Raw genomic sequence first — 19,231 nt, forward strand, 5'->3', positions numbered from 1 at the left:
ACCCCAAGACCCTTCATGTACCTGATGTCAGTAGAAATGTGACTGAGGCCCCTTCCACACAGCTGAATAAAATCCCACATTGTCCGCTTTGAACTGGAATATATGGCAGTGTGAACTAAGATAACCCAATTCAAAGCAGATATTGTGGGATTTTCTGCCTTGATATTCTGGTGGTGCAGTGTGTTAAAGCGCTGAGCTGCTGAATTTGCAGACCGAAAAGTCACAGGTTCGAATCCGGGGAGCGGAGTGAGCGCCTGCTGTTAGCCCCAGCTTCTGTCAACCTAGCAGTTCAAAGACATACAAATGTGAATAGATCATTAGGTACCGCTCCGGCGGGAAGGTGACAGTGCTCCATGCAGTCATACCAGCCACATGACCTTGGAGGTGTCTACAGACAACGCCGGCTCTTCGGCTTAGAAATGGAGATGAGCACCAACCCCCAGAGTCGGACACGACTGGACTTAATGTCAGGGGAAAACCTTTACCTTTATGGCAGTATGGAAGGACCCTGAGTTCAAAATAGGATAAGAATGAGTTTGTGTCATTTTTGATGTAGAGAATTCCATCGTTCAGTTATTATTTGTGTAAAATAGTTTCTAAATAAAGTCCTCTTAACAAGTTGTTAGTCTCAACTAAAAATAATCATGTTGGTATGTATATATGTTCCATTACTTCCAGTTAACGATTCATAAATATTTCAAGTTCTTATTTTTTTTCTGCTGCTTCCAAACTTAGTGTGACCCAGGTGGATGTCTTCTTGAACTTACAACACAGCTGACAATTATAATGGGAGGCAAAGCTATATGGAATAACATTCAAGAAGTGCTTCTTCCGTAAGTAAATATGTTGATGAACGGCTGTTGAAACCAACCTTTCTACAAAGTTGAACCTTAACTTAAAATCATAAAGTATAAGCACCTAAATAAAAATCTGAGCCTGTTCAAAACAATGGTTTAAAATGGAGTTTTCCGCAGATAAAAATAGGCTTGTTGTTCTTCAAACTCCAGGATAAGAGTATCCTCAATGAACTATTAGAGAGAGAAAGAGACTGGGGGCCTTTCCACACAGCCATGTAACCCAGAATATCAAGGCAGATAATTCACAATATCTGCTTTGAACTGAATTATCTGTGTCCACACTGCCATATAATCCAGCTCAATGTGGATTTTATACAGCTGTGTGGAAGGGGCCTGGATGAACATGGGACAAATTAGGTTTAGGTGAGTAATACTGTTTCAGTACTGTCTCTTGCACTTATCTTGACAACATTTAAAATTTAATCCATGTAAGGAGTGCACGAATTTAGGACATTATAAAAGTTGGAGGTACTGCAAATTATATTTCAATCTGAAATGTGCAGAAGTTCAATTTATGACCATACGCTACTTCTCAGACATTTGAAGTAATCAGTGCATTTGGGGCCTTTTTACACTAGCTTCACCTAAAAAACAAGATTAATACCACCACTGTGCAACTGAGATTGGAAAACCACCTTTTGCACTTTAGTTGTGACCTCAGTGTCGTAAATATCATTTATACCATTGCTTTCCCATCAAAGGGACCACTTTGGATGGGTATCTAGTAGTTCCCCCACATATTTTCCTGCCCCTCATCTTTCCAGACCTCATGACTCATAACTACTTTGTAGGAGCTTTAAATCAAATAATTGGAAGGTTCCTCTCCCCTTAACTAGTCCTATTCTCCTAATCACAATGTACGGTTTCTTGTAGCTGCTTTGGTTTAAGACATCATTGGAAGATCCAGTTCTGGGAGTCCTTCAACATGCCAATTTTCCCTATTAGTCTTTTGTGGTAATGTAAGCTGCTTCCAGGACTGTGAAATTTCATCCAGACAGTACTTCTAAAGGTGTGGACAGGAGCCAGTACCATAACTAACTACAACTCTGTTTTGATTTCTTGGACTCTTGCTGTAGACCAGGAACCAATGGGTATCAGACTACCACTTTGAAGAGAACCTCTTGGATATGTGGAAAATTGACATCTTATTAGTTTTGCACTTAGTATCCAAGCCCCAAGCTAGTTATTGTCCCTCAGAAAATACTGGACCATTATAGGATGAAAGGGCGAAATGATTGGGAAGAGAAGACAGTAGAGAACTAAATAAATGAATTATCTAACCTGGTTACAAAGCAATTTTATTAGTTCATTTCATCATCATCTTTGACAACATCCTCTTGACACTATTGCCTCATTTTCCTCATGAAGCTGACATGCTCAGAAATTATTAAGTTTACAAAAAGTGAACCCTAGAGAGAAAATAGATATACTTGTATGTAATGTGTAGTTTTGCCCCTGATTGTAACCTCCAGAAACTTTTTTAAAATTACACATGTTGTTATTTGTACAAACAACCCAAATCTTGATGTTTAGCATGAAAAGAAAAGTCAACAGCAATTTCACAGTGTCCAGCAGATAAAATAAATTTTACTGTTCATCAAAATTCGTAGGTGGCTTAAGAACCTGATTGGAAGATGCTGCTCTGCTAATAGGTCAGAAAAGATTCTCCCACGTTGGGAAGAGGACTACCATCTGCAGTCCATTGGCAAACTTGGCTTGTTTTATGAGTATCTTGAAATGGGTAAGCCTCAATTTATTTCATGTGATAATTGCCGGATCTGAAAATTCATTTACAATTCCATTAAATATTTTTGACTGGCTAGAAAAGGCACAAACATGTGAAACAGACATATCTGGATATTTCTTCACCACCCCTTGTTCACTAAAGTGGCCATGTGCAGGTTAAGGGTGTGGGAGCCTACAGACAGAAATCTGTTAAAAGTTCATTTTTTTAAAAAATTGAACAAATAATTTCAGAAATGCAGTATGTAATATCTTACATATTGTAGTTTTGAAATTATTTGTGCCACTTTTTATGGTCAAGCTCCATTAAATATAATATATTTGCAAAAAAAAACCTGAGTAAATGCACAAGAGTAGTGAATAATAGTGTGGTTGAGGCTCCTTCTTTGGAGGCTTTTAAGCAGAGACTGGATGGCCATCTGTCAGGGGTGCTTTGAATGTCATCTTCCTGCTTCTTGGCAGGGGGTTGGACTGGATGGCTCGTGAGGTCTCTTCCAACTCTATGATTCTATGATTCTAATATTCATAAGACTGCACTGTCACTATTTTCTAAATTAACTAATGTCATGAATATTTTTGTAATAGGCTGGTTTTCATTTGTCAAGCCTTCATTGGTTTGAGCTGTCCTAGAGTAGCATGATCAGGTTTGACCTTTGAAAATATACATAGCACTTATGCTTCAGCAATATATTTCACATTTTATCATTGTCAGTCATACAGTTTGGATTTGTCACCTTATTTGTGGCATCATTCCCACTGGCACCCCTCCTGGCTCTCATTAACAATCTTCTGGAAATACGTGTGGATGCTTGGAAGATTACAACACAGTTTCGACGCATGGTCCCTGAGAAAGCTCAGGGCATAGGAGCATGGCAGCCAATCATGCAAGGAATTGCCCTTCTTGCTGTGGTGACAAATGTAAGTGCTTCCCTTAATGTTATTGGCCAAATGTTGATTTCATTGGATTATAGAGTCTGCAACCAATTCTAATGGTGTGGTTCTGTGTAATTCTCTCATAAAATTGTTCCTTCTATCTATATATATAAAAGAGTGATGGCATCAGGGCAGCGGACAAAACAACAAAACTACAGGCCCCCCAACCTCGAAATTTGACAACACAACCCATCATCCACGGCTCTAGGTTGATACAACAAAAAGAAAAGAAAAATAAAGTCCTAATTAGAGGGAGAGGAATAATTGTTTTTACCCAATTGCTGCCAGTTAGAAGTCTAAGCTCTGCCCACTTGGTCTCCTAGCAACCAACTCAGCCCAGGGGACAGGCAGAGTTAGGCTTCACTTAGGCCACTTCCACAGATTATCTAAAGCCCCAGCTTCTGCCAACCTCGAAGTTCGAAAACATGCAAATGAGAGTAGATGAATAGGTACTGCTCCGGCAAGAAGGTAACGGCGCTCCCTGCAGTCATGCTGGCCACATGACCTTGGAGGTGTCTATGGACAACACCGGCTCTTCAGCTTAGAAATGGAGATGAGCCCCAACCCCCAGAGTCAGACACGACTGAACTTAATGTCAGGGGAAAACCTTTACCCTGTACCTTAACTACCACCAATTCCTCAATACTTTATTTCCCATACCACCATACTTCGCCACAGCAACGCGTGGCCGGGCACAGCTAGTATATATATAAAAGGGTAATGAAATTTCGGCCTAGGACAAAACAACAAAACTACACATCCCAGAAACACTAAACTTGGCAGCACAACCCCTCATCCATGCCTCTACGTTCATACAACAAAAAGCTCCAGCTACTCCAGAAAACAGCCAGGCTTTGAGACTGCAAGGCTATTCACTGCTATTCCACCTGGCCAAGAAAGGATTCCCATAAGCCACAGCAACGTGTGGCCGGGCAAAGCTAGTTCACTAATATAAAATGGTTATTATTGGAAGATATTATTAACTCTCTGTTGTCTGTCTTGTCATTGTATAATCGGCATTGAACGTTTGCCGTATATGTGTTATGTGACCCACCCCGAGTTCCTTTTGGGGTGAGAAGGGCAGAATGTAAATACTATAAATAAGTAATAAATAGCACCTTTCAGACTAATTTATTTTAGCATGAATTTTGTGACTTCATGAAACTTCATGCTAAAATAAAAATCAGTTAAATGGCTTCTTACCTTAACTCTTCTTTTTATCCACTAATAGACTAACATTGGTATCTCTTAGAAAACAGCACCTTCTCTAACAGAGTCAGCACTGAAGAGTTGTTTTGTTTTTTGAGATTTGAAAGCATAGGAGACACATTGTACTGTTCGTAGAGTATCTAGATTCAAGTCCTCACTAAATCATTGGGTGACATTCTATTAGGACATTAAAAACGTCTCTCCCTCATTCCCTCTCTTTCAACTTGTCTTACTTCCCAGATTTGAGACATTAAAGAATGAAGGGAAGGAAGGATTTCTTCTTTTTCCTTCTGGCCTAAGCTATGCAGCTTCTAAACATCTCAACAGCAGCTAATCAAGCAGTGCAACTCTACATAATGAAAAAAAGTTGTACTGAAAGAAAACCTTTCTTCATCCATCCGCCCCTCTGTCACATTTGAAACTACAGACTACTACTAGCTGTCTAAGATAAGGCAGGTGCCAGCTCTTGGAAGTAAATTCCAGGCTATTAGGGCCCATCAAGCTTCTTTCTTCAGCCTCCCATCAACCATGAGATTAGTGAGGGAAAACCATAGGGACAGGCCCATTCACAGTCATCAAGACAGCCAAACTTAATGCAAAATTGCCAAATAAAGTGTGCTTGTCAGTCACCAGAACAATGGTTCATCTAACCTAGAGATAAGAAAGGCTTAACCCATTTGACCCAGGCCAGCTAAGCTTTTGAACTTAACTATGCCCTGCCTTCAAGGAGAAAAGGGCATAGTGCCAAGCCAGAAGCTCTCAGCAATTCAAAGAGAGAGAAGAGGCAAAAGAAAAATATTATTTCCCTCTTCTTCCTCTATTACTGTATGCATTAGAAGAAGCTGGGGCAGGGAAGAAGGAGACTTGGAGGCATTAGCTTGATCACAGCAAGACCATGCAGCTTTGCAAATGTTATAATGGTAACAAATATGTCAATTTATGTTGCTTGCTCAGTAGAGTTTGATAAACCATTGTTGTCAATTGTAATGCCAAAATAATAATTAAAAGATAGCTCTGTGCAATCCCCCAACAAGCATCATCTGGGTTTTTGCAATGGAGATATCAGAAGGTACTTTAACAGTTGCTCAGTGCTGGGAAGAGGGTGGGGTAAAGCAAGTAAGTATCAAAAGCCTGTTTGAATTAATATGAAATTTTAGCTGTGGAATTATTGTCATTATGCCACTTATTTTATGAAGGAAACCCGGTTTTGCACAAGTTCTAGCCCTGCCCTCTCGAATCTGATCATGCCCTTCCTGGTTACTGGTTGTTGATGTTGGTTGATGCATTTTTATGATGTTTTTACTGCTGTTTTTAATTATTTTAATTAGATGGTTTATATGTTATTATGTTTTTAATTGTGTTTGCTTGTTATCTTTGTTTATGCTGGGCTTGATCCCCATGTAAGCCATCCTGAGTTCCTTCGGGGAGATGGTGGCGGGATATAAAAATTATTATTTATTTATTTATTTATTTGAAACACAACAAGATGAGTCCACAGCAGACACTCTGCTGGCTGTTGTACTGGATCACACTCCGGACACTTCCCAAGTGTCTAGGGCTGTGTGATGTATCGGCGAATAATGCATGCAGATCCCAGTAAAGTGGCCTTTTGCAGCTGGCAGGTGGTAATTTGGTCAGCGCCGATTGTGTTCAAGTGCAGGCCAAAGTCTTGAGGCACTGCACCCAGTGTGCCGATCACCACTGGGACCACCTTGACTGGCTTGTGCCAGAGTCTTTGCAATTCGATCTTTAAATCCTCATATCATGCCAGCTTTTCCAGTTGTTTGTCTTCTAGTTGTTTCTCTTCAATAATAATAATAATTATAATTATAATAATTATAATTATTATTATTATTATAGCCACACTCTTCTCTTTATGAAAATCCTTTTTCATCCTTCTATTTATCTTAACAAAGAGCAAATTAATTCAAAATAACAGTTGATGTTGACTTTTTCATCCCTTCCTCACTCTACATGTTTCATGCCCCAGTGGACCTAACTGTAGACTTTCCCCACCTTCTCATTGGGAAGACATCTTCCAGCTCTGGTACTAGCCCATGCTTATGTACACTGTAGTCTTAACAGACTTGTGACTCTGTTCATTGGGAGCAAGCACAGCTTTCTACAATTTAACAAAATCACTTTGGCTCCACTCAGTCCAGCTGTGGGTGTTCCGCCTTCTGCATGTCATTCAGGGTCTTCATCACCTCTTTCCCTATACAGAAACAAGAGCCAATAACTACTCCCAGTTACCTTTCCTAAGGCTCTGCATTGGGATGCTCCCTTTAACAGAGAAAGGACCCACTCCTTCATTTATAAATTCATTTATTTATTACTAGGACTGTTGTTTGTGTCTAAAACTCCTCGTGAGTGAGACCATCTCAAAAGAGCCATCTTTCCTGTCATAGAAAAGTTTGTTCCAAGATACAAGGGTTGAATGAAAAGTAATGCCTCCACCTTCGTAATTCCTCAACAAATGGCAGTACTAGTATGTGGTAGGTACTGGCTTGTTCAGTAGACTGTTCTCTATAGTTCCATTTGGCAGGAAGCCTTAGCATTGAATGGTTGTGTTGTTAAAGTGCGAAGTATGGAACCCTGCACAGACGGTCGGTCAGTGCGACTTATGCAACGTGCAGTCATTGAATTCTTGACAGCAGAAGGTGTCACCCCAAAAGAGATTCATCAGAGAATCCATCTGTTCCCAATAATGAAAAAAGATCTGTGGGGAAATCATTATGATTCTGATGAAGATGTTGAGAGAACTGTGAGACATTGGTTGCAGAAACAGAGTGTCAACTTCTTCCATGACGGCTTCAGAAAACTTGTTCATTGTTGGCAGAAATATATCCAATTGTCTGGTGATTATGTGGAAAAGTGAATAGTGGTAGTTAAAGAGCACATTTTAAGGATTATTTCTGTGTTTGATTTATTAAAATATACCCAAGTAACGAAGGTGGAGGCATTACTTTTCATTCAACCCTCATAGTCTAGCAAGACAAGTCAGTTACCTAAACAAAAATAAAATATCTCTTCCGCTCTCTTTTTTCTGAACTGATACTATCTTTATATTAAAATTTAATTCATAAAGATTTCTTTTAATCACATGACAGCCCTAGTAAATATATCTACAGTGAGTAGAAATGCTAAGCAGACCAAGGCGCCTTGTTGTCACATGCCAGCAACATAAATTTTTCCTGTAAAATTACTGGTGCAGTGCCTCTTTTATACTGTTCTCTATTTCTTTCAAATGCAGATACTCACTCTTATTATACCTACAGAGCTAGAAGCGAATGGTGTGTAAAACTACCTTGGGACTTAACATTTTCTCAACACAGTTGACATCACTCTACAGAAGCATATGGTGTTAATTTTAAAACCAGCTTGCATTTCTTGTGGAATATATGGAGAGCTCATTATATCTTGGGAAATAGAAATCAGAATGTTTCCTAATATAATTCTCCAAAACCAGTCTACAAATCAAGGGCTAGATGTTGCCTTTTAAAGACTGCACAGAGGAATTGTTTTTTTCTGCACACAGTTGATCGTGACACATCTGGAGATCATTTGAAAGAGGAGCAAAAGGGAAGAGAGGTGAAAGTTTATGTGAAAGGAAAAAGAGAAGAAAAGAGATAATATAAAATGCATTGAATCCAAAACAGTTCTGTGGTAGCTAAGTCTATGTGTGATCATATGCAGGCAAAGCAACACAATATTTTGATGCTGGGGAAATACCAGAAATGTGCCAGAACCTCATAATATGTCAAACATAATCCCCATTATATATTTTTTTCTAAAGTCACAAGTGCCCTGAGGTACTTGTACATGTCTTACAAATGCTCTTTCCTAGGAAGTAACATGGATTCATTTTGGATGGCATTTAGGACACTATTTCACTATTCTTCATTCAGTTTATTTTAACACTATGGCTTTAACTAAGACATTATCTGCTGATGATGCTGTCTTATTTCTTTATTTTCCATTTCAGTTGTGCATTTATTATAGTTCTAATTACTCGATCACTCATTGTATTCTAAAATATGTCATAGCCTGTTTTGTGAGGATTTTTCCATGGTAAACAGTATTTAAAATAATAAAAAAAAATATTTGACAGCCCTCGTAAGTACATCGAATGTTTACATAGTAAACATTTTCTTTTGAACCCACATCCTTACTTTTTCTGCCAGTGAAACTGTGATGATCTGACATTAAGATAAAAGAGAATAGACTATTAACTGCTGAAGTAACTTCATCTTTGAAGCTAAATCAACCTGGATTTCTGCGATACCTGGATAAAAGACTGCTTTCAACATCGAACCTTGAGGACCTTGGAGGAAAGTTAGGATAGTTTATAAATAAATAGATAAAACTGTTCAGCTAACATTCTTGAATAGATGGACAAATATAAAAAGATGTCAGAGAAGTGGGAAGTAATTGCTCTTGGCTTCTTCTCCATAAAAGAAGCCACAAAATTTCAGCGTGTGGAGAATGAGCTACAGTCTGATAGATTATAACTCATTGAAACGTTATTGTAAATACCTTAACATTTATATTGTCATCTGATTGTTGTCTGTTACAGTGGCGAAAAAATGGAGGCAGCTGTAAGTTATCAGGAAATTGTGATAGATGCTTCAACATTTAATAAAATATTTTTGGTTGTTATCCAAGTTACACTGCCCAGCTCCAATTTGTATTTATAAATTTGTACAATTTATCAAGGGAAACATCTCAACATTTGACAGTAGCTTTTTGATACTCACCCACGTTACAACAGTTTCAATTTAAAATCCCAAATGGTGAATTTTCCAAAAGGCAAAAAAAGGTTTGCTATAGTCATTGGTAAAATAATCTTTCCAAGTGTATATGGAATGAGTGTACTGCTACTAAGACACATGAGGGGAAAAGGCAGAAAAATTAGATAGGGCTAAGGCACTACTGTGTGTTATGCACTTAAGATTTTGGAAAAGGGCTCTCTGAGGTCTTCTGCTAAAATTCCTGGGATAATAGAGTTTGGCAAGAAAACGGAAGATCCCACAGACTTCTTTGAGAGTACCTGGCAACATCAACTACATTTCAGCTAGTACAAGAATATGCTTATCTCACTTTTCAAGAAAGATGTGTGGGATGGGAAGGTCTGATTCTCTCACGATTATGTTCTACTTTCCTGATTTTCCTCTTTTTTCAAATTTAGGCAATGATCATTGCTTTTACTTCTGATATGATTCCACGCCTGGTGTATTATTGGTCCTTTTCAGTCCCTCCGTACGGAAATCATAGCAGCTACACCATGAAGGGCTACATAAACAACACACTCTCTGTCTTTGCTGTATCAGACTTCAGAAATGAAAGCAAGCCAGCTTTTCATCCCAGATTTGCCAATCAAACAACATGCAGGTAAGTTTGAAGTAGTTAAAGCTACATGTTTTTCTTTGGCTACATCCCTGTCAAACTATTTATATTGGAAGCAAGGATCTGCCATGTTTTGGTAACTACTTTAACAAACAGGAAACAATTGTCAAAAGGAAAATTTAAATAACCTAATATTTAGTTCTTTAGGTAGTACAATGCATTTATTTTATATAATAATGCAGAATCGAAATGATGTCTTTCAATGTCATTGTAGAAGAGATGTCCACCTCTTCTAATTAGATTATATTTACATTGTGCATTGTGTGGAAATTGGGAGGTGACCATTTTTGCTCCCCCTCCTGGCCTTGCAGTATTATTGCAGAGCCTCTTGAACTGATTGCTTGAATGTCTTAACCATTTTAGGTACCGGGATTTCCGATACCCTCCTGGGCACGAATATCAATATCACCACAATATCTATTACTGGCATGTTATTGCAGCCAAGTTATCGTTCATCATTGTCATGGAGGTCAGTATCTTTCATCCTGAATTTTAACACATTTATGTCAGTGCCTCTTTTCCATTCTTCCATCCATAGCTTCCCAATCTCCTGTTATATTCCACTTGTGTACAGGACAAAAAATACCTTAGACATATCACTCAATGCACTATAAAGAAAAATCAATTATAGATGGGGATGTGGGGACTGGATCACACAGGGTTTTTTTAAATCTAAATGGAAAAATCTGGCAGGGTAATACTGAGTTTATCTGGTAACACATCCAGGCATCCCCTGGGCAATGACTTTGTAGATGGCTGATTCTCTTACACCAGAAGTGACTTGCAGTATGTTCGCTTCTGACATGATTAAAAAAACCCTGATGATGGATATATGCATTCCTGAAGACTATGAAAACTTCTTCAAGAAGATTTCCTCCATTATAGTGTGTTTAACCAGTTACCATCCATCTTCTGCATTTCCTCTTGAGTTGAAGATGAACAAAATTTGAGCAGATAGATGCTGAAATTTCACTGCTTACATGTTACTAAGATAGGAATTGATCAATTATTTTTTTCTTTATAATATAGTTATATTTGTTTTTAAACTCGAAACTTGAATTTTTAGGCTAGCTAAACCTATCCTCTAGTGTCAGAGGTCTTCAATATAAATGCCATCTGCAAAAATCACAGCACTTCGTGGTTCATTATTCACCTATACTTGCTTTTTAAAATATTGTGAATGATTGTAACTAAAAACATGAAGTGTAGACAGGAAATTGCTCATCAGGGTACTTGGCTCCCACAAAATCTGTACACACTGATTACTCCAGTACTGGTCCTTTTGGTTCATAACTCACAAGATACTACATCAAGAGAAATATTGTAAAAATCCATCTGGTGCAACTCCAAGACATCTCCCTCCTACAGGACAGACCTTCCTCCTGCAGGAACCCAACTCCATGGCCTTTGAATGCCCAATGGAAAATGGGAAGCATCAGAGAAATATCTCACAGTGTTCCTGTAACTGGATGCAGAATGACAACCTCATCCTGTAGGATGGCTTTGTCATTCAGCATCTGGCATATAGCCTATAGATCAGTGGTTCTCAAGCTGTGGGTCCCCAGATGTTTTGGCCTCCAATTTCTAGAAATCCTAACAGTTAGTAACCTGGCTGGGACTTCTGGGGGTTGTAGGCCAAAACACCTGGGGACCCACAAGTTGAGAACCACTGCTATAGATGCCTGCAATGCTTCAAATTCTTCACGGCTACCAAGCAGCATTGGAGGCAGAGCCCTTAGGAGGCAGGTGAGTTTTATGTGTAGTTTTATCCTTGTGTTAGGGACGTCATGAATTTCCCAGAAGCCTTGGTGAATATGTTACTAATGGAATGTTGTTCAGTGCGTACCTGTGTGGTCTACATGACACAAATGGCTCACAAACTAGAATGCATTCGCATGTAAGCAGTAACTGAGAGAGAAAGGAATTGTCACTCAAAACAATATTCTTTCAGAAGTTATCTTGTAGAAACAGTTCACCTTTCAGTTCAGTGGATGAAACCAGTATTTGAGTATCCCATTCTGCAGTCACCTGGGGCTCATAGTTGAGAGCCAAATGAGCATGTACAGTCTAGGTAATCAAGTCTAGGCAGGCAATTTTGTATTGTACTAACTAAGATAAGTATAGCAATCACATCAGCACGAGTGAAGACAGGAGCCCTTTTGCATAAGGAGTAGCTGAAACAGAACCACTCTCAGAGATCTTTGCAGATTGAAACTTTTACCCTACTAGAACATTATGTGCATGCATATGTAATTTCCAATCACCTGTTGACTTATGATGACACAATGAATTTCATAGAGATTTCTTTGGCAAGGAATAGTCAGACTTGGATTGCCATTGTTTTCCTCTGAAATATATCTAAAGTGCCTCACAAGTAGTATCTGGTGCCTTTGGGATATTTCTGTGACTGGGAAAGTGTTTTCTCAAGCTTACGTCAAATGAAACCTTATGTTGACAGCTATGTTCTGTATAGCCCTCTCTATCAACTTTGGAAGATTAGGTGGACAGTATATTCAGCGCTCCATGCAGTCATGCCTGCCACATGACCTTGGAGGTGTCTACGGACAATGCCGGCTCTTCGACTTAGAAATGGAGATGAGCACCAAACCCCAGAGTCAGACATGACTGGACTTAAAGTCAGGGGAAACCTTTACCTTTACCTATATTCACCTGGTAAATGCATACCTCACCTGGTAAATGCATACCTCAGAGGAAAAGAATAGCAAACTCCCTCCAAATGAAAAAAAGGAAAATTCCATGATTGATAAATCAGAAGCAACTTGAAGGCACACAACAGAAGCCATGTATGCATACAGAATTCTAAACTAGGACATAAGCTAATAATTGGTTAATGTTTTTCTCCTTTATCGTGTTTGAATATCTTGAGTAGCTGACTACTTTAATACTAACTTCTTCCCCGCAGCATATCATATACTTCGTGAAGTTTGCTATTTCATACATCATCCCAGATGTGTCAAAAGAAACCAAAAGCAAAATTAAACGAGAGAAATATCTAACACAGATGCTGCTGCACGAGAATCCCCTGAAATCTGTGAAGAAAAATATAGGGAGCATTGCTGACAAATTCCTGAAAGAAGCAGATTTCACCCTCCGACCTAAATATGAATAAAGACATGATACACCGACAGTGAGGTTTGTAGAGATGTGCAACCGTTTCAGTGAAAGCAGAGAAGATTGGATCTAAAACATGGGATCAACTTCAAGAAAAGAAGTGAAAAATCTTAAAATGTACAGAGAGGATAAATGGGGGAAACCCCATCTTCCCAGATTCTTCTGCATCTCAATGTTACATGAGATTCAGTCATCATTTAGTAAAGCTGGCAACCCAAGACAGCTGCTTTTAGAATGCACTCTGAAACATTAACCTTTTACCCCAATGGAATTCTGGTTGAGCTCTATGAACTACTTTTTTGAAGCTTCAAACCAAGGCAGTCTTTTTCTTTTTTTTATAAATACCTTTTCTATTTGGATTAATCAGTACTCTGGATCATTTCTTGCAAATACATTTTTTGTGTAATTCGCTTCCCATCCCGATTTTGTTTTTCAATGCATTTGTTGTCAGATGAATAGCAGAGAATTTCTAGGACATTTTCTACCTTGGCTGGTGCAGGGGAGTGATAAAACTATACAGCGTGAATATGCAAGGTACCATCAACATGGAGGCTTCACCATTATAAGTACAATGGGAAACCTCTGAAAATTAACATGCTTTTATCCAAATGCTCAATAAGGAGATTTTTGAATCTGAGCATATTTCCAATTGAGCCAAACTGAGTGCTCCCATCACAGTCCTGGTGTAGATGCCTTTCTCTGGCCTTATCAACTGCAACTGATGCTGCATTCTACACTTCTGGCACCAGAATCCAGCTCTAATAAATGAACTCTGCTGACCAGGAAAATGCTTCTGGAGATTTAACATGGAGAATAACCAGGTGCTTCCCCAACCTTTCCAATGTAGAAATGGCACATCAGATTTTGAAAATGGAGGGAAATACTGAAAAGGACATCATGATGTGTGTTTGTAAACACTCATTAACATTTCATTCATGTAATTTTGTTTTATATACATTATTTTTTGTTTAAAATAAATCATGCATTCAAGTGAATAGAAACACATGTGAAAGTATAAAGAGTTCAGTAAAGGCAAGAGTCTTGATATAACACAAGAAACCAATACTTAGAATGCGATGTACTGACTGCTGAATCAGTATATCAGTTTTCGAAGATTCTGATTCATTTACTAACTATTAGAAATGGTGATGCAATCAGTCTAAAGTATTTGATAACAATGCTTCCTTTATTAAGGCACTTTTACTAGTGATGATGCCCAAGCATGGTTTGCTTTTATAACCACTAATGATGTATTCTGATATTTTGATTTAAAAAACCAGAATAATCCTATGGATATCTAATTAGATAGATTAGGAGCCCTGGTGGCAAAGTGCGTTAAAGCACTGAGCTTGAGACCGAAAGGTCCCAGGTTTAAACCTCGGGAGCAGCGTGAGCGGCCAACTGTTGGCTCCTGCTCCTGCCAGCCTAGCAGTTCGAAAACATGCCAATGTGAGTAGATCAATAAGTACCACTCTGGCGGGAAGGTAACGGCGCTCCATGCAGTCATCCCGGCCACATGACCTTGGAGGTGTCTACGGACAACGCTGGCTCTTCGGCTTAGAAATGGAGATGAGCACCAACCCCCAGAGTCAGACATGACTGGACTTAACGTCGGGGAAACCTTTACCTTTACTTATCTAATTAGAAGAAAGACTATCTAAGTTCAATAAGTCTTACTATCAGGTAAGGGTGCAGGATTGTGCTCATTGGTTGAAAATCTGTTGAATGTTGCTGGACATAACTCGATTCTATAGTTTTACCGGTGCTAGGGAGTCTTCCAATGGCCAATCTGTGGATGTAAAGGCAAGGGCTTCCAAGCACCATCTAGCTCAGTGGTTCTCAAACTGTGAGTCCCCAGATGTTTTGACCTTCAACTCCCAGAAATCCTAACAGCTGGTAAACTGGCTGGGATTTCTGGGAGTTGTAGGCCAAAACGCTTGAGGACCCACAGGTTGAGAACCACTGGTCTAGCTGAAGGTTTCTACTGGAATACCGCAATTGTTGGCAGTTCAGGGGATTGACCACTGTTCCAGGAAACTCCCGATATCAAGGCTAAGGTTTATTTAAACAAAAGCAAGGAAGCCAAGGCCATATTTACTTATAGATAGAAACTTAAGTCATGAGTCTTTAATGGTCTAGCCAAAATAACAGAATTGTAGCACACAGCCAGAGTAATGATGAACACAAGCCAAAGTCAAGAGTCCAGTTAATGCAGACAGGACAAGTACTATAAAGCCAGGTCAGAAACAAGAACAAACAATAATCAGGCTTCCAATCCAATAGTCAGGTGCCAGGAGTTCATTTATCAGAGTTTATAAAACAAAGGCCAAGGATCATAGGGTACAAATCGAATTCAGAAGTCAAGCGAGATAGTCAGGAAATACAAACTGAAGTCCAAGTCCATAATTCAAAGCCAAGAGTAAGTCCAGAAATGCTGGCAGGTCTGCTGACTGATAGGTCAGCGATTCGGATCCAGGGAGAATAGGTGAGCTCCCTCTGTCAGCTCCAGCTCCCCATGCGAGGACATGAGAGAAGCCTTCCACAAACATGGTAAAACATCAAAAACATCCAGGCGTCCCCTGGGCAACATTCTTGCAGGTGGCCATTTCTCTCACACCAGAAGCAACTTGCAGTTTCTCATTAGCTCCTGACACGAAGAAAAGTCCAGAAACCAGAGTCAAGGATTCAGGATACAACAAAGTCTGAAATAGGATTACAGGAGCCAAGGTCAATCCAGAATTCTAACTTGGGCAGCAGAGCCAAGGTCTGGGACAACGGTACAATTGTATGATGTTCTCTGCTATAAAGTGCTATTATTTTCCAGGCTCTTTTAACATAAGGTCTCAGCAGTCACCCATTTCAGCAAGCCAGCAAAGGTAATCACGGAAGCTTGTGTTGCTTTCTTTGAGGAGGAGATCAGATTAATCTCTTCCAAACTTGCTGTAATACTGAGAAGTCTCATCTGCTGGAAATCTGCCCCCAGCAGCACCTGAGCCAGCCAGGCAAACTGCTGGCATGACGCCCAGCTGCCAGAACTGACACTACATGATGCACCTCTACACTGCCTCAGCCATAAGTTACATGTGAAATAGCATCTTAGCACTGGTGAGATGCATTGCACTGTGAGCAAGTCACTGAACAAGGAGTAGTTCCTTAGGCCACTGAGTGAGAGGGAGGTCAGCCAGCCAGACACAACTCCATTGTGATTTATGCATTACATCTTATTTATCATCTGTAGATTGTAAACCTGAGGGCAAATTCAGATTTTTGTAAAATGTTTAATAACATAAATATATGCCAATACAATGAGAGGTTAAACCATTATTTGTCACTAATAGAATGCCCGCCTTACACTGCAATCTGGTAACATATATTGAAAACAGTGTATCTTACTTCTGAGTTGACAATGTAAGCTTTCCTTTTAGTGTACTCACAGTATCCCTTGATTCTCTGTATAACTGTATCAGATATAAGGAAATATGGTTAACTGTGCCTATAATATATATACAGTGATATTTTGAAAGTGGTTTATTAATATTGTGTATTATGAAGTACAGTATGTAATCTTTTGATGCAGTGTCATTTTGTTTTCATCATAGCAAATGAAAAAAATATTGATATACAGTAGAGTCTCACTTATCCAAGCTAAACGGGCCGGCAGAATCTTGGATAAACAAATATCTTGGATAATAAGGAGGGATTAAGGAAAAGCCTATTAAACATCAAATTAGGTTATGAATTTACAAATTAAGCACCAAAACATCATGTTATACAACAAATTTGACAGAAAAGTAGTTCAGTATGCAGTAATGTTATGTTGTAATTACTGTATTTACGAATTTAGCATCAAAATATCAGAATATATTGAAAACATTGACTACAAAAATGCCTTGGATAATCCAGAACCTTGGATAAGCGAGCCTTGGATAAGTGAGACTCTACTGTAATACTTTTAGGTCGATAATGTTCCATACTTCTCCTTCATTATATGTTCTTCAGGACAACTGATATGTATATGTTAGCTTGGAGAAGATAAGTTTAAGGAGTGATATTATAATTATCTTTAAATATCGAAAATATTAAAAAGGACGCCAGGTAGAAAGTGGAGCAAGGTTGTTTCTTGCTGCACCAGACCAGCAAGAATATATTCAAATTAAAGCGATTCCACTTAAATATTAAGAAAATCTCCCTGGCTATTAAGAACTGTTTGACAGGGGGGAAAGAGCATCTCAAAAGGCAATGGACTCCTCACCATTGGCGATCTTTGCATAGTGTCTGGACCTCTTCCAGAACTTCCTTAGCTCTGAATTCCTTTCAACATTGATTCTATAATCTGTCTGTCTGTCTGTCTACAAGATAAAATAATATTTAATAATGTTGAATACAACAGTTTTCATGTTTGCTCAATCAATTAACTTCTGTTCCCTAAAATCTTGGGTTATGCCAATATTTCAGAGAGCCCCACACTGAGCTATGAGAATGCATTTCACTAAACCTGTGTTCATTCAGCATTTCACTGCAATTTGTGTTCATTCAGAATTTGGAGGATCACACTGTGAATCATTTTTAGCGGATTTCCTTGATTTAGTATGTTTTACTTAAGAATATTGTTTTTATACTTTTTCTAGTAATATTTTATTACATCATGGCCTGAAAGATATTGTTTATTTATTATGTTAATAAATTTGATTTAAAATGTAATTTCCTTTGTAGTAGTTTCATTTTTTAAAAATGAAAGGAGGCAACACTGATGGAATCATTCCAGGAGTTGAGTGTGACGTCTGAAGACAATCCACATTTTGCAGGCATATAACAGGATTGGGAGGACAATAGTTTTATAAAGAAGCACCTTGGTATATCTACAGATGCCCTAATCCTCAAACATTCTCTGCTTCTTTTGGAAAAATGCTGTACTCGCAGAGCTCAGACAGTGTTGTATTTCTGTGTCAATGTTGTATTTTGTGGAAAGGTGGCTGCCAAGGTAGCAGAAATGGTCAACATTTCCTAACACCACACCATTAAGCTGTATTTCTGGCATTGCAGAGGGATTGGCTGGTGACTGCTGGAAGAGCACTTTGGTTTTCTTGATGTTCAATGAGAGGCCGAGCTTCTTCTAGACATCTGCAAAAGTGTTTAGAGTGGCTTCTAGGTCTCCTCCTGAATGTGCACAGACTACATTATCATCGGCATATTGGAGTTCTATAACAGATGTTGTTGTGGTCTTGGTTTTGGCTTTCAGTCTGCTGAGGTTAAATAGCTTGCCATCTGTCCAATACATAATTTCCATTCCAGTGGGTAATTTCACATGCAAATACAAGTGTCTGTCCATCTGTAGAATGTTTTTCAGTTAACAGGACTTCTAGTTTATCTAAAAATCCTGACCAATAACTAAAGCAGCAGCTACACAGTTCTTGGCAAGTTGATAGTGACAGTAATGAAATATTTAAAGCTTACTTATGAATTGAATATTTAACCCAGACCCCAAGGCTGCATGGGCAGAGAGATGATATTTGTAAATGCTGCCATTCTTCTTCATAATATAAAAGCCTAGTTTACTTGTGTGGACAGTCAGAGCTTTCTATAAGACTATTTAATTTCTAGTGTTAACATGGCAAGACATTTTTATGAGCCCCTTAGGGCTACTGCATATTTCCTTTAAAATATTACTTAGATCTTAATCCTAGATAAAGAACAATAAACAGTCTGATTAAACAAACCAAACACAAACAGCTGCATTGTCAATATTTCTTTACCCACAACTGACTCAACTGCCAATATCCATCTGAAACAAAGTATGTTAACCTTTTGATTCAGTATCTGATGGCACTCCGTTGATCAGCAATTATAGTAAGTGTAAGTATTCCCTGGTAAATCTCCTCCACACCATTGACAATGAATTTGGGGCCTTCCTTCTGTACAGAACTGTTTCTATTCAATGGCATTTCAGATTT

General features: G+C 38.7%; 1 protein-coding gene across 1 annotated transcript in view; it reads left to right on the top strand.

The window, feature by feature from the left end:
• The window catches only part of ano6 (anoctamin 6), an 81,237-nt gene extending 63,256 nt beyond the window's left edge, over positions 1-17,981 (top strand). The window contains exons 15-20 of the mRNA XM_003221267.4: positions 736-833; positions 2,468-2,598; positions 3,313-3,518; positions 9,931-10,133; positions 10,512-10,617; positions 13,072-17,981. Of these exons, the coding sequence (XP_003221315.2) occupies positions 736-833; positions 2,468-2,598; positions 3,313-3,518; positions 9,931-10,133; positions 10,512-10,617; positions 13,072-13,278 (951 nt within the window). The 3' untranslated portion in view covers positions 13,279-17,981. The remainder of the gene's footprint in view (positions 1-735; positions 834-2,467; positions 2,599-3,312; positions 3,519-9,930; positions 10,134-10,511; positions 10,618-13,071) is intronic.
• Positions 17,982-19,231: the final 1,250 nt, after the last annotated feature.

The sequence above is a fragment of the Anolis carolinensis genome, chromosome 5 (assembly GCF_035594765.1).
Source record: "Anolis carolinensis isolate JA03-04 chromosome 5, rAnoCar3.1.pri, whole genome shotgun sequence".
NCBI lineage: Eukaryota > Metazoa > Chordata > Lepidosauria > Squamata > Dactyloidae > Anolis > Anolis carolinensis.